The sequence below is a fragment of the Mytilus galloprovincialis genome, chromosome 13, assembly GCF_965363235.1.
Source record: "Mytilus galloprovincialis chromosome 13, xbMytGall1.hap1.1, whole genome shotgun sequence".
NCBI classification, from domain to species: Eukaryota; Metazoa; Mollusca; class Bivalvia; order Mytilida; family Mytilidae; genus Mytilus; species Mytilus galloprovincialis.
The window spans coordinates 39,581,408-39,596,980 of record NC_134850.1 but is presented as its reverse complement, the minus strand read 5'-3'; the positions used below and the strand labels follow the sequence as shown (position 1 = coordinate 39,596,980).

Below are 15,573 nucleotides of genomic sequence, written 5' to 3'. Positions count from 1 at the left end.
ATATAAATCCTCCAAACTCAACAAATATATTGTCGATCAAAAAGTCCAGCATTTTGATAATATCATCTTCAGTATACTTTCTGGAAGATTCAGTGTGATTCTTCACAAAATATGAATTATTGTAACCCAAAACAAGAAATTTGTATCTACGATTCCAATTTTTATAGAAAAAGCTCTGTTTTATGAGATGGTGAAGTCGATCTTTCAACTGAGCATGGGGAATAGTAGTATATAGCGTAGAAAATTTCAAAAGTTTTTATGTTGCTGCAAAATTGCAAAGATTGTGATCGAAGATTAAGCAGTAGATCTTTCGATTTTTTTAGAATCCATATCTGGTTAACCCCACTGGTAGAATATATCTCATCACAATATTTTTTAAGCCCATCTTTAACTGTAGAAAGAATAGTAGTCAGTACTTTAGAAAGATGTTTAGTCGGACATTTTGAAGACCCAGCTATGTATCGTTCTTTATAAACGACCCACACATCCAAATGCACACCGCACATTCACAAGCGTTTGACTGCATTACGGAAAAAGTAAAGTCAGACTATACTTACTAATTACAGAAATCCCAATCCACCATTGTGTGAATGAAAATTGAACGTGGATACCAAGAAGGATTTTTATTTTTTGTCTGGGCTGAAGGGTCGCAACAGTCAATTCTATTATTCAAAATATCCATTCCATTATTCAAAATTGACTATTTCTTAATTTTCACGCGTATTTTGGCATTCAGGTCCTGCGTATCCCCTCTAATGGTCATTGCAGTACAATCGACATGTTAAATATATAATCAAAGGACGGAGAACAGCAAAGGTAAAGTGAAAATAAAAAACGTAGATTATTTAATCTTTTATATATATGTTTTGATATTCAGGTCGTCCATACATTGAATCAGGGAATTTCTGTTTAAAAGAGTTAGAAAAACCCACAAGATTATCCTCCGAAACTAACTAAATAAATAAAATTTAACATTTAAAGGGTGTTTTCGTTAGAAAACATGGGAATGACAAATTCAGATATATGGGATATACGTCACAGTCAAATTTTTTTTTTTAATTCATTTTTCACTATTTAACTTGAATATTGATACATAAACTATTTCATTATTCATTATTCATCACTTAACATTAAATAGTGAATTATGAACCATTTCATTATTCATTACTGAATTTTGAATAATGAAAAATGAATAATGGAGTACTTTAGCGCGGTGTTTAAAAATTGGTCAATCTAATAGGCATTTATATATACTGAATGAGAAAAAAAAAGTGTCTGTACAGTTTAGAATTGTAGAACAGGAACATACACAAAACAGTGTATGTCAACGTTTAACATTTCCAAAATCCTATTTCTCTAATAAAATTGTGGAATCAACAACATCATCGTCAATAATCCTACCAAGTATGAAAGCTATTTGTAAAATGGTTTTGTAGAGATACGTTCACAAGGAGATAGTTTAAAAAGTAAAAGTTCTAAGCCTCAAATAAAAATGGTCAAATCAAATATCAATATAACATGATAATGCTTAGTCCGTTTCTGTGTGTGTGTGTGTGTGTGTGTGTGTGTTACATTTTAATGTTGTGTCGTTATTCTCCTCTTATATTTAATACGTTTCTCTCAGTTTTAGTTTGTTACCCCGATTTTGTTTTTTGTCCACGGATTTATGAGTTTTGAACAGCGGTATACTACTGTTCCCTTTATTTTAATTTCCAGACACACCCAATCATATGGTGATCCTATGTCACATAAAGAGAGAATGCCAATTCACTGTGTAAAGAATCCTTGGTTCAACTTTATGAGAAGTTCCTGAATGGACTGTTGCAAGGACAAATGTCTTATGTATGTTTTTTTTTCAATATGCCAGTACCCCCATTTTCCAGTGAAATTCCTTATTTCAAGCATCCCGGTCAACATCGAGCTCCTATTACTAAACATTCTTTATATATTGTATTCATTGTTTGCCAAACAAAAACGAAACTCTTCCGACAGACAAATTTGTCATCTTTTCCAAACTTGAGTGACGAGTCACGATCCGTGTGATTGAACGAAAGGTGACACTTATCCAGAATCGATGAATACTATAGAAAATTCTAAACAAAGCACAAAATCCCTTTAAAACAATTTCATAATATTACCATTTGTACGAGTCACGAAGAGATACTGTTTTCATATACAAAAAAAAATTATAAATAAACATTCTATAGCTGACCTCACTAAGATTAGATTACAAAATAATAATGAAATTTTGTAAAGTTCGTATTTTCCCCCAGTCATACAGTCTAAGAATGTATTCAAATTTTTCTTGGAATAACCAAGTGCGTTTAAAATTAATAAACTATTTATTTTCCTTGCTGTCGTTTAACCATATAAGGGTAAAGTCAAATGCAAAAAAGTTATTAATTGCATGCTTCTTTTTTTAAATAGTGACCCAGATTAACACATCTATTTTTGTTATAATGAGTATTGTAGAAAAAAAAAATGGAAACAGAGAATTTGTCAAAGAGACAACAACCCAACCAAAGAGCAAGAAACAACACAAGGTCACCACAGGAACTTTAATGCAGCGAGAGGAATCTGTTTACTCATAACACTGATAAATAAAAGATGCATTTTTTTTTAGTTTATCCTGACTTTTTTTTTACATAAATTGTCATCCTGCATTTTTACCAATGTCATCAAGAATTTTGTGAGTTTTTGGTTGAGCTGAATGAATCTCCTTCTTTCTCTGTGGACTGTACATATATTGACGAACATATTTTAAAATCTTTCTTTTCTAAAAGTTCTTCGTCAATGTTAAAGAGTTCTGAATTTTTTTAGTTGTAGAAAGTCGCTCAGGTAACATATCAGTTGCTTTTTCGTTTGCATGCTGTTCTCAAAATCTGTCTTTCTAGCTTCTGAGTACTTTAGTGTTATGTTAATAATCTTAAAGCCTATCACAACTCTACTAACTGTGCATCTCAATCTAATTTTTCTACAAAATGTCTAAAGTAATGTGTGTCCTTCGACAACGATGTCAGGTTTTCCTCTATTAGACTCTATTTTCTCGAACGATATAATATCAGACATCTTATAAACATGGAAAAATCTATTCTATAACTGAACTATTTATTTATTGGTGACTTTTCTTAATTCTGACGAGATAGTGTTCAGTTTAATCTAAAATGAATAGTAATTAATTACATTTGCGCGCATAACTATAACATTTGCGCGCATAAATCATTACGTTTTGAGCGCAATAGTAGACAAATGATATAGTCATTTATATTTTTATATTATTTTTATATTATCAATGTGCGCCAATTACAGTATAGAAAAGGTATCCATTGTGCTACTCTGAATTATTCTGATGGTATTGATTGCGCAAGGAAATGGAATCCAATCGCGCCACATTTACCTGTATATTTTTTTACCTTTGTGTTTGCACGCATTTGGGGATTAAAGTTTTGCATTTGCGCGCAGCTTTTGATTGCATATAAGCGTAGATTTTGATTTCATTAACGCGCAATTATTTTACAGGCAAACCAGGTGAAAATAAAGATAATAAATATAAATATAATATAAAAATATAAATTACTATATCATTTGTCTATTATTGCGCTCAAAACGTAATGATTTATGCGCGCAAATGTTATGGTAATGCGCGCAAATATAACTAATTACTATTCACTTTAGATTAAACTGAACACTATCTCGTCAGAATTAAGAAAAGTCACCAATAAATAAATAGTTCAGTTATAGAATAGATTTTTCCATGTTTATAAGATGTCTGATATTATATCGTTCGAGAAAATAGAGTCTAATAGAGGAAAACCTGACATCGTTGTCGAAGGACACACATTACTTTAGACATTTTGTAGAAAAATTAGATTGAGATGCACAGTTAGTAGAGTTGTGATAGGCTTTAAGATTATTAACATAACACTAAAGTACTCAGAAGCTAGAAAGACAGATTTTGAGAACAGCATGCAAACGAAAAAGCAACTGATATGTTACCTGAGCGACTTTCTACAACTAAAAAAATCAGAACTCTTTAACATTGACGAAGAACTTTTGGAAAAGAAAGGTTTTGAAATATGTTCGTCAATATATGTACAGTCCACAGAGAAAGAAGGAAATTCAATTCAGCTCAACCAACAACTCAATCGGAATTTCACAAAATTCTTGATGATATTGGTAAGAATGCAGGATGACAATTTATGTCAAAAAAAGTCAGGATAAACTAAAAAAAATGCATCTTTTATTTATCAGTGTTATGAGTAAACAGATTCCTCTCGCTGCATTAAAGTTCCTGTGGTGACCTTGTGTTGTTTCTTGCTCTTTGGTTGGGTTGTTGTCTCTTTGACAAATTCCCTGTTTCCATTCTTTTTTCTACAATACTCATTATAACAAAAATAGATGTGTTAATCTGAGTCACTATTTAAAAAAGGAAGCATGCAATTAATAACTTTTTTGCATTTGACTTTACCCTTATATGGTTAAACGACAGTAAGGAAAATAAATAGTTTATTAATTTTAAACGCACTTGGTTATTCCAAGAAAAACTTGAATACATTCTTAAACTGTATGACTGGGGGAAAATACGAACTTTACAAAATTTCATTATTATTTTGTAATCTAATCTTAGTGAGGTCAGCTATAGAATGTTTATTTATATTTTTTTTTGTATATGAAAACAGTACCTCTTCGTGACTCGTACAAATGGTAATATTATGAAATTGTTTCAAAGTAATTTTGTGCTTTGTTTAGAATTTTCTACAGTATTCATCGATTCTGGATAAGTGTCACCTTTCGTTCAATCACACGGATCGTGACTCGTCACTCAAGTTTGGAAAAGATGACAAATTTGTCTGCCGGAAGAGTTTCGTTTTTGTTTGGCAAACAATAAATACAATATATACAGAATGTTTAGTAATAGGAGCTCGAGGTTGACCGGGATGCTTGAAATAAGGAATTTAACTGGAAAATGGGGGTACTGGCATATTGAAACGAAACATACATTAGACATTTGTCCTTGCAATAGGCCATTCAGGAACTTCTCATAAAGTTGAACCAAGGATTCTTAACACAGTGAATTGGCATTCTCTCTTTATGTGACATAGGATCACCATATGATTGGGTGTGTCTGCAAATTTAAACGACCCACACATCCAAATGCACACCGCACATTAACAAGCGTTTGACTGCATTTCCAAAAAAGTCAAGTCAGACTATACTTACTAATTACAGAAATCCTAATCCACCATTGTGTGAATGAAAATTGAACATGGATACCAAGAAGGATTTTTATTTTCTGTCTAGGCTGAAGGGTCGCAGCAGTCAATTCTATTATTCAAAATATCCATTCCATTATTCAAAATTGGCTATTTCTTAATTTTCACGCGTATTTTGGCATTCAGGTCCTCCGTAACCCCTCTAATGGCCATTGCGGCACAATCGACATGTTATATATATAATCAAAGGACGGAGAACAGCAAAGGTAAAGTGAAAATAAAGAACGTAGATTATTTAATCTTTTATATATATGTTTTGATATTCAGGTCGTCCATACATTGAATCAAGGAATTTCTGTTTAAAATATAGTTATCCTGAATTAAGTTTTTTATCCTAACTTTTGTTGTCGTCCCTTAGAAAACATGAGAATGACAAATTCAGAAATATGGGATATACGTCACAGTCAAATTGTTTTTTAATTCATTTTTCACTATTCAACTTGAATATTATTTTTTGATACATAAATTATTTCATTATTCATTATTCATCACTTAACATTAAATAGTGAATTATGAACTATTTCATTATTCATTACTGAATTTTGAATAATGAAAAATGAATAATGGAGTACTTTAGCGCGGTGTTTAAAAATTGTTTTAACAATCTAATAGGCATGTATATATACTGAATGAGAAAAAAAGTGTCTGTACAGTTTAGAATTGTAGAACAGGAACATACACAAAACAGTGTATGTCAACGTTTAACATTTCCAAAATCCTATTTCCCCAATAAATTGTGGAATCAACAACATCATCGTCAATAATCCTACCAAGTATGAAAGCTATTTGTAAAATGGTTTTGTAGAGATACGTTCACAAGGAGATAGTTTAAAAAGTAAAAGTTCTAGGCCTCAAATAAAAATGGTCAAGTCAAATATCAATATAACAAGATATTTATACCACATCACATGAAGACAATCAACCTCAGAAAGGATGGAACGTTCTGTTAAAAGGTGTCAGATAAGTTGAATTCACTAATAAAGCGTCATTGTGGTAAAATTAGTCTTGAAAAGATAATTGTTCCATAAATTCAATTAAATAGTCAAATCAAAAAGACAGTACAAATGTTAACCAAACATGACGGCAAACACTCCAGCTAAGTATGAGATCACCTAGCTAGAAAGTCAATAACATAACGTGATTATGGTGGCAAACAATCACAAGTGATAAAACCCGGTTTTATTCACCATTTTCTTTTTAAAGAAATGCCTGTACCAAGTCAGTAATATGACAGTCGTTGTCCTTTCGTTTGATGGATTTGGGCTTCTACATGTAATTCTTCCATTTCATAAAAGACTTTCCGTTTTGAACTTCCCTTGGAAATCGGTATATTTTTGTTATTTTTACTTTTTACTTTGTCATAACTACCGTGCTAGAGAAATGGTCGTATTCATTGACGGTAAAGAAAAAACGAGCGACTATGACAACAAATAATTCTACCATGTAAACAAGCTTTCTAACAAATTGTTTTGAGTATTGATGTTTTTCAAACGACCAGATGCCATTTATATTGTGGTGCGAATTGGCGGAAATATTTGGATATGCAACACGTTATGAAAATTCAATAGTTTTTAAGGAGAGTCAGCCCAACGAACATTTTATCGAACTCTCACCTCAGAGATATTAAAGCTAAAATATCAAAAAATATCAAAACTCGTTATCCAAATAATTATTTGGCCCCAAGCCAAAAGGTGCATTACAGTGGAGTTCTCCGCATTTTTTAGACACTTCTGGGGATATAAGAACTTTTAAATAATAGGTGAGGCCACTATGATCAGTATAAAATAAATAGATATATATGTATATCGTGTTAAAACTTAAGCAACAAATTGGACTCTTTTTTCTTTAAATATTCCCCAGGGTGTTATTCGTTGTATTACCGACCGTACAAGGGCTGTATAGCCAGTCAAGGTCGTTAAAAACTTCCATATATATTCGTTGTATGATTTACAATATGACAAAAGAAATAGATGAAAAGAAATGAATGCTTCCTTCTGTATAAATGAGAGTAGTATCTTGTAACTAACATTTTGGCAGTAGTGTGACAATAAATCTTTGTTTACGTTTTTTTCTGTATTGTTTAAATGTAATTCTGAGAATCTCAGTGACATGCAGAATAATAAACAACCTTGGTTTTCAATTTACGACGTACATTTATAATTCTCACACTTTTTTCTATTTGTTGAATTTTCAGAAAGGCAATTTCAAAATATCGCGAAATCAACATTATCTATTTATAATTATTTCGAACAAAGTTTGTGAAGACTTGTTCTGTTTTTTTCAGCTTGCTAGAATGAAACAAAAACAAAACGTATTGAACGAAACGACACGATAAATTGACATAACGACATTTCCATGATTACCGAAACAAAAAAATGACATCACTAATTAAAAAGCGAGAATGGCAAAACGAAACGATGACTATTCAGTGATGAATTCTATGTACACAAAAAAACAAAGTATATTTTCAATTTACGACATATATTTATATTTATCACATTTTTAGCTCACCTTTCCTAAAAGGAAATGTGAGCTTTTGCAATCACTTTGCGTCCGTCGTCGTCCGTCCGTCGTCGTCGTCCGTCCGTCGTAAACTATTTCAAAGATCTTCTCCTCTGAAACTAATGAACCAATTCAAACCAAACTTCATCTTATTGATTCCTAGGGTATCTAGAATAAAGTTTGTGTTTTAATTCCCATTTCATCAAAAAACATGGCCGCCATGACTAAAAATAAAACATAGGGGTAAAATGCAGTTTTTAACTTATAACTCAAAAACCAAAGCATTAGAGCAAATCTGACATAGGTTAAATGGTTTATCAGGTCAAGATCTATCTGCCCTGAAATTTTCAGATGAATCGGACAACCCGTTGTTAGGTTGCTGCCCCTGAATTGGTAATTTTAAGGAAATTTTGCTGTTTTTGGTTATTATCATGAATATTATTATAGATAGAGATAAACTGTAAAAAGCAAAAATGTTCAGCAAAATAAGATTTACAAATAAGTCAACATGACCGAAATGGTCATTTGATCCCTTTAGGAGTTATGGCCCTTTATAGTCAATTTTTAACCATTTTCCGTAAATCTTACAAATGTAGTTATCTTTAAAAGTTTACAAAAATCTTCTCCTCTGAAACTACTGGGCCAAATTGAACCAAACTTGGCAACAATCATCATTGGGGTATCTAGTTTAAAAATTGTGTCCGGTGAACCGGCTCACCAACCAAGATGGCCGCCATGACTAAAAATAGAACATAGGGGTAAAATGCAGTTTTTAGCTTATAACTCAAAAACCAAAGCATTAAGAGCAAATCTGACATAGGTTAAATGGTTTATCAGGTCAAGATCTATCTGCCCTGAAATTTTCGGATGAATCGGACAACCCGTTGTTCGGTTGCCGCCCCTGAATTGGTAATTTTAAGGAAATTTTGCTGTTTTTGGTTATTATCTTGAATATTATTATAGATGTAGATAAACTGTAAACAGCAATAATGTAATGCTTGGGGTATACAATGTTTTTTTTATACTTTCATCATAAATTATTTTATGAACATGAGACAAACGAGACATTTCAGTGTGTCCACTCTTGTTTTTGCTTTTGAAGAAGATATGACAGAATCGAAGAACCATTTATATAAATTGAAAACCCAAAATAATCATTGATGGAAGATTTAAGCAAAAAAATTTAAGGTGAGCGATTCAGGCTCTTGAGAGCCTCTTGTTTAATCTATATGTTTACTTTCCATAAAAGCAGTTTTAAAAGCGACACAAATTACCTATCCTTATACACATGACATGGGTAAAATCTCTTTGTTCTTACTGTGCTTTATCTGGATATGCATTAGCTACCTCAGATTTTCTGCACAGTTCAAAAGTACTCTGACCTTTAGGGTGCGAACCCTGGATTTTGAAAGGTGTGTAATTCAATAAAGTTTTAAAAAAAATATATATCACCGAGTGTAGCGAAACTAAAAACAATTTTTAACGATTTTATGCTAAAACATGATATGTTTTTGCATGTTTTGTGAGCCAAAATTTGTTCCTGTGAAAAAAGTTCCAGTGGAACTACTATCACAGGAAATATGTTCTGGGAGAACTTTTTTCATAGATAATTTCAATATAATTTGTTCCATCTTTATGAAATAAGTTCCGCACTTTACCTGGTGAAATAAGTGCTGGGTTTATGAGATTTGTTCCTTACCTGGTGAAATAAGTTCTGGGTGTATGAGATTTGTTCGGAGTTCCTCACCTGGTAAAATAAGTTCCTAGTCTGTGAAATATGTTCCACTGGTTAAACAGGTTATCTTATATACTGAACATTTGTCATCAATGAGTTTAAAGTTATCATTCAAGTGCATTATAAAAATAAGTATGATATATTGATAATATAATAAATGAAAAATGTAAATCATCCAATAAGAATCTTGTGGACTACAGCAAATGTTTAATTATAAAAAAAATGCCAGCACACTCAGTACAGCATTTAGCTTGCTTTATAATTTAAGTGTAACAAAAAAATGTTTCGCTGTCCGATATGTTGCAAAGGTACTTATTTCAGTGAAAATAGGTTTGAGAAGAACTTATTCATTGATTTCTTTGAACTATGTACATATTGGTCTTAAGCTAATATCACAGGAACTTATTTAAAACTTTTAACATTAACTGGAACAAAATTCATGGAGCTATGATATTTGTTCCGGAACTTATTTCATATTTGGTCAAAAATTAGTTCCGGAACAAATTTTACAGTACTGGAACATATTTTCTGTTATATAAGTTCCGGCGGAACATATTTCCTATGAAATTTGTTCTAGCGGAACAAATGTCACGCCGGAACATATTTTTTGTTACATTTTCCCATCAAAGGGTCAATCTAATTAAAATATTGATCTCTGATTTCGTTATACTACATATGTAGTTAATTGAAAATATACATTGTTTTATGTATGTGTTCCAGATCGTATGAGTATTTGGACCGTACGCGTACGGTCTGGGCCGTATGCGTATTTTTTCAAAATACTCATACGGTCGGACCGTACTCGTACGGTCTGACTAATATCAAGAAGTTGGTCAAGTTTCTTAATGCATTTGACAGATCAAATGCATATAACAGATCAACATAACTTAACTCTCAAATTGCTATAAAAAAGTTTAATTGCAATTGAAATAAAAACTTTTTATTTAATGTAAACTATATAAAAAATTCACGCTAATTAAATCTGTTAATCTCTTGTATTTAGCATATCGATCAGTAATACATTAATTGAATTATGATCACTGAAATTGAAGATATCGGAAGTAAACATAATTTGGGAGGACAATTGTTTCAGAATATTTAGCAACTTTACGAAAAATGCAGATGCAAAGGCATGCATGAACTGCAAACATGTAAATGTAAAAAATATTACGTTACTTATGGTAGCAAGTGTCACCTTGGGCGAGAGTACCAAAATAGGATTCAGATATACAATTGAACAAATATTTAATTTCAATTGTTCCTTTGTTCATTTTATCCATATATTTGTAATAATAAAAATTTGTGAAACTAAAAATTGAGATTGTGATAAACGTTTGTTTGAATTTAAACCAATATAACCCATAACATGTATGATCATCTCAAACTGGACCATACGCGTATACTCATACGGTCCGGCCGTACGCGTATGATCCAAATACTCATATGGTCTGGAACATATGTATAATTCATCACTGAATAGTCTGCGTTCCGTTTTGCCATTTTCGTTTCTGTTTCAGTTTTGATTTTTTTTAGACATAGAGCCCGTTGATTGCGGAATATCGTCCTCATATTTTCTAACTGTTCACGTAAATCGATGACGTCACGTGTTATTTTCTAACTGTTCACGTAAATTGATGACGTCACGTGTTATTTTCTAACTGTTCACGTAAATTGATGACGTCATGTGTTAAAACAGTTACTGGCCAATCAAATAGGTATTTATCATTTAATCTGCACGCTCAGGATGACCATTTAACCCGAACTCCTTAGACCTACGTCGTTCGGGTTAATAAGGGTCACATGAGCTGTGCAGATTAAATTATATACCTACTCGTTTGGTCAATAACTATAACTAGTCTTATATCTAATGTCAATGCCTCAAATCACCTGCATATCGAAAGGGATATCACAGCATTCCGAATTAGTTATTTTCAAAGTAAACAAAAACAATCAACATCATGCATGATGTTTATTATTCATATGCATTGCATATCACATATACAGATTGCCCTTTTAAGTCTTAGATTTTCCAGATTTCAACTATATAAAAAATTATATGATTGTTTATCGCTCGGAACAGATGAAATTGGAAACTTCAAATTATTATTCAAACGAAGTTCATGCCGTTTTATATTAAGATGAGTAACAGTGGAAGACATAGTCTGTAATATTATTTTTCACTAGATATAATAAAGTTACATGTAATAAAGATAATATTTGTTCCAACATAATAATTATAACATTGTATATTACAAAATTTCCAGTGGAACTGTTATTAGGCAAACACATTCATATACGTTGACAACAGAATTTTACGATTAACAGTTGTTTCTTCTTCCTACTGAAGGTTTTCTTTCCAAATAAAACCAAATGGTGAAATTCTTAAAGTATATCACCCTCCTGAAGATGATGAAGTGTTAGCAACGAAAAAGGGTCTTGCTGGAATGCTAGCTGCCAAAATGCATGATAAAGAAGAGGTAAGTTATACAGATGGGATATTTTTTACGGAGATGTTATTTACCGAGTCTGGAAATTTAGAAATGATCCGGGTAAATTTATTGACCTTTAAATAATCTTATTCTTAAAGGCTGCCAATTGAAAACAGATCTTTGAATATTATTTTATTTGTATTGATATTGAGTTTTTTTTTATCACTAAATTAAAATCAAGCTAAATATTGTTTTTATTAACGTAGTATCAATGTGCATTTACGGCTCTACAATCTGTCGATTCCTACTCGCACAAAGTCATGTTTTTTCTGAATGTTTTAAATGACGTCTTTACTAAATCCACTGGGTTTTGGATGTTTACTGATTGGTATTTAAAAGAAGCAGGATTGGTTTTTTTATTAGTTGCTAGCCTATTTTATTTGAATTAGCTGTCAGAACTTGCGAGTACTCTCAGATCTGTGCTTAGTGGTTTTTTTTTGTTGTTGTTGTGGGGATGTACAAGTACCCTGTCACGTCCACTCTGTACTTTTGTTATATGTATTTCTATTTGTATCAATCTGAAGTGTTACGCCATTTTTATCCGATTTTCGTAGTTTGTTCTTATGTTTAGTGTTATACCTTTGTCCCATGTTACGCCGGGAGGGTTGGCGCATCAAGTTCAAACTAGTTTAACCGCGCCACATTCTATATGGGTCTGTCCCCAGTCAGGAGCCTGTAATTCTGTGGTTGATGTTTGTCACACTTTATTATATTTTTTTTATTGGGGGTTCTTGTTTTATGCTGTAGTTTCACTGTCCCAGATTAGGGGTTATAACTTGTTCAAACCGCCACATTCTGTATACGTCTGCCCCAAGGCAGTAGTTTGTATAAGTCAGTGATTGACATTTGTTACCGTGTGTTACGTTTTTGTTTTTCGTTCATTATTTTGTGCAAAAATCAGGACGTTAATTTTCAAAGTAGTTTTCTCATTTGAATTGTTTTGCATTTGTCATTATTTCTGGGCCTTTAAAGCAATCTACTTAAATCATAGACCTCTGATTTCTTGTGAAATAGCAATAATTGTCTCTTTGAAGTTGAAGAGTATAAAAAGACTGTAATTCGCACTTTTAACTGACATTATATCAACTTGTAAATATTTCAAATAAATTATTCGTCATTTAAAAATGTTACTATATAGCAATTTTGTTTAACACGGATAAAATGTCCTTCACATCACTTTCCTCAGTTGCAGCCATGCTTGCAGCGCATCTACGTCGTTTGGTGTGTGGTGGATAGTCATTGACATATCATATCACATCTTCGTTTTGTTAGTATATATGTCGTGTACAAGTTGCGATTTTGTACAGGTTATAACATGTACAAAAATATTGTACATGTTATAACTTGTATAATGCAAAAATACAAGTTATAACATGTACAAAAGTACCTCATAGCGAAAATTAAGTTTTTTTTGTCTCTAAAAGACCTTTAAAACATAAGATATTTTAACTTTCATTTTGTGTATTTTCTAATAAAATTAGTCAGTTATAAATTTATTGTGTGTGTAGGTGTCCGTTCGTCCGCCCGCCTGTCCTTTCATCAACACTTCGGAATAACCTCGAAAACACTTTTACTAAATTCCACGAAACTATCTGGTTGACATTAGTTCCTTTAGTTTTGTGTCAATGAGATCCACTGTGTATGCATGTTTAAAAAAAATCTTTTTGGTTGGTCGAATGCTGTTGGGGGGTCTATTTGAGGAGGTCTTCATAGTATTTCTAGTTGGTCTTATAAATTCCTTAAAAGCATAAAGACGAGATTAAATGGCAGACGGACGTATCATGCGCTCATGGCGCAGCTCTATATTTGTAAAATGTTCAAGAACATCTTCATGACCAAGATGACAGACAATTTTAAAAACTCCAAAAAGCTAATTTCTGGATTCTTAATATTTTACCATCAAATCGGTTATTACATGACTGCTGTTTTCTTTTTTTACAAACTGATACAATTAAAACAAAATCAAAAGAGAAAAGTGTAATACATACCAAGTAAATCTGACTGAATGATAAAGTTGTAAATTACCAATGTATAAAAACCACATCGTTACTAGCTTAGCAATGTATTTCAGCTACATACTGGATTGGTAAATGAAGGAAATGGACAATGGAAATATCTGACACAAGAAATTGGGAACGAGGGTGAGTTTGCGATAGATTTCCTTGTCATTTGTGTAATTTTTTGAAATCCTATGTATATATATGTATATACGTTTCACATTTCTAAGGAGATACTAGTAGCAGATTCATATTTTCCATATAATAGTATGTATGTATACAAATGAATGGTAAATTATGTTCGCTCGTTATTACATTGATTTCCTCTCCACTGGCCATCTCTCCAGTTATAGCCAGTATAGGAAAGTATAATCATACCAACACCGAGAAAAGTTCCGGTATCGCATGATATTGAAGCCTCTCTAATGAATCATATGTCGGATAAAAGCCCCTATACAGAGCTTATGTTGTATTGTTATATGTATACCCGACTTTAAATAAAAAGTATGTTATGCTTATGCTGATTCTTATGAATCAGACCGTTTACAACCTGGCCCATACAATGAATGCGTATTCTATAATTGAAGAAACGCGGGTTGAAAAAAACTTTCGTATGTAACTATATATATATATAGCATTAGCATAGTCCATATCGTCCATTTCATAGTCAGTTTTCGAAGTAAGAGAACCCTGTGACCCAAGTGTACTATGTAAGTAGACAATATCAAACATATCTAACAATATTTTACTGATGGTTGATTGTCTTTTAGGACCACACTCCGCCAGATACACAGTCAAGGAAACAGAGACAGAAACTGAATTCAAGAAAATTAGAAACAGTAACATCATAGAACATGCCAAAGAAATGTTCGAAAAGGTATATCCGATTTTCTATTACATCCGTTGAAACATGCAGTTATTATAAGAATAAGGAGCATATATGACACGAATTCTTAATTTTTGACATGGAAAGTCAGTAATAATGATAAAAATGAAACTAAATTTAGTGAGTCATCGCAGAAATCTTTTTTTCTAAATTTTTTTTCTCTTATAGTTTTAAAGTTTTTGTATAAGAACCGTTGTGTGGATCCTTTAAGTCTATCTTAGAAAATATTTTTCCCCCCTACTGCATGATTAAATTTTGATATCATGAAATGAAGTCCCTGCTACAATGTATAAATTCTAATTACAATGATAACTATTCTCGCCTGAACAGCCATGGCCTTTTATGATATTTTATTTATATTCAGCGGAGTAGCATACCAAGAATTTGTGAAGTAACTAAGATTCCTACTATACAAATCCTTGGTCATATCATAGATGTAGTGGGTATTACATCTATGATCATATATATATAACTCGTCTAAACATCAACCCAACAATGTTAGGTCTGTAAAGGAGTAAGTTCGGCAAGGGCCATATTTGGCCCCAATTATAAAGTTCATAGTTACAAGACAATAAATGTTTTAAGTTGCCTTAAAGACATGCTAGAAAGTTAAACAGAACTGTTTTTGTCAAAGTTTAATTCTAACACGTTGATTTTTACACCCAAAAAAGGTCAAGATAAGGGATTTTGG

At 32.0% G+C, this 15,573-nt stretch overlaps 1 protein-coding gene across 1 annotated transcript in view; it reads left to right on the top strand.

Annotated features, from left to right (window-relative positions):
- The window catches only part of LOC143057528 (uncharacterized), a 68,708-nt gene that overhangs the window by 4,737 nt on the left and 48,398 nt on the right, over nucleotides 1-15,573 (top strand). Inside the window, exons 4-6 of the mRNA XM_076230839.1 lie at nucleotides 11,858-11,987; nucleotides 14,071-14,140; nucleotides 14,767-14,873. Of these exons, the coding sequence (XP_076086954.1) occupies nucleotides 11,858-11,987; nucleotides 14,071-14,140; nucleotides 14,767-14,873 (307 nt within the window). The remainder of the gene's footprint in view (nucleotides 1-11,857; nucleotides 11,988-14,070; nucleotides 14,141-14,766; nucleotides 14,874-15,573) is intronic.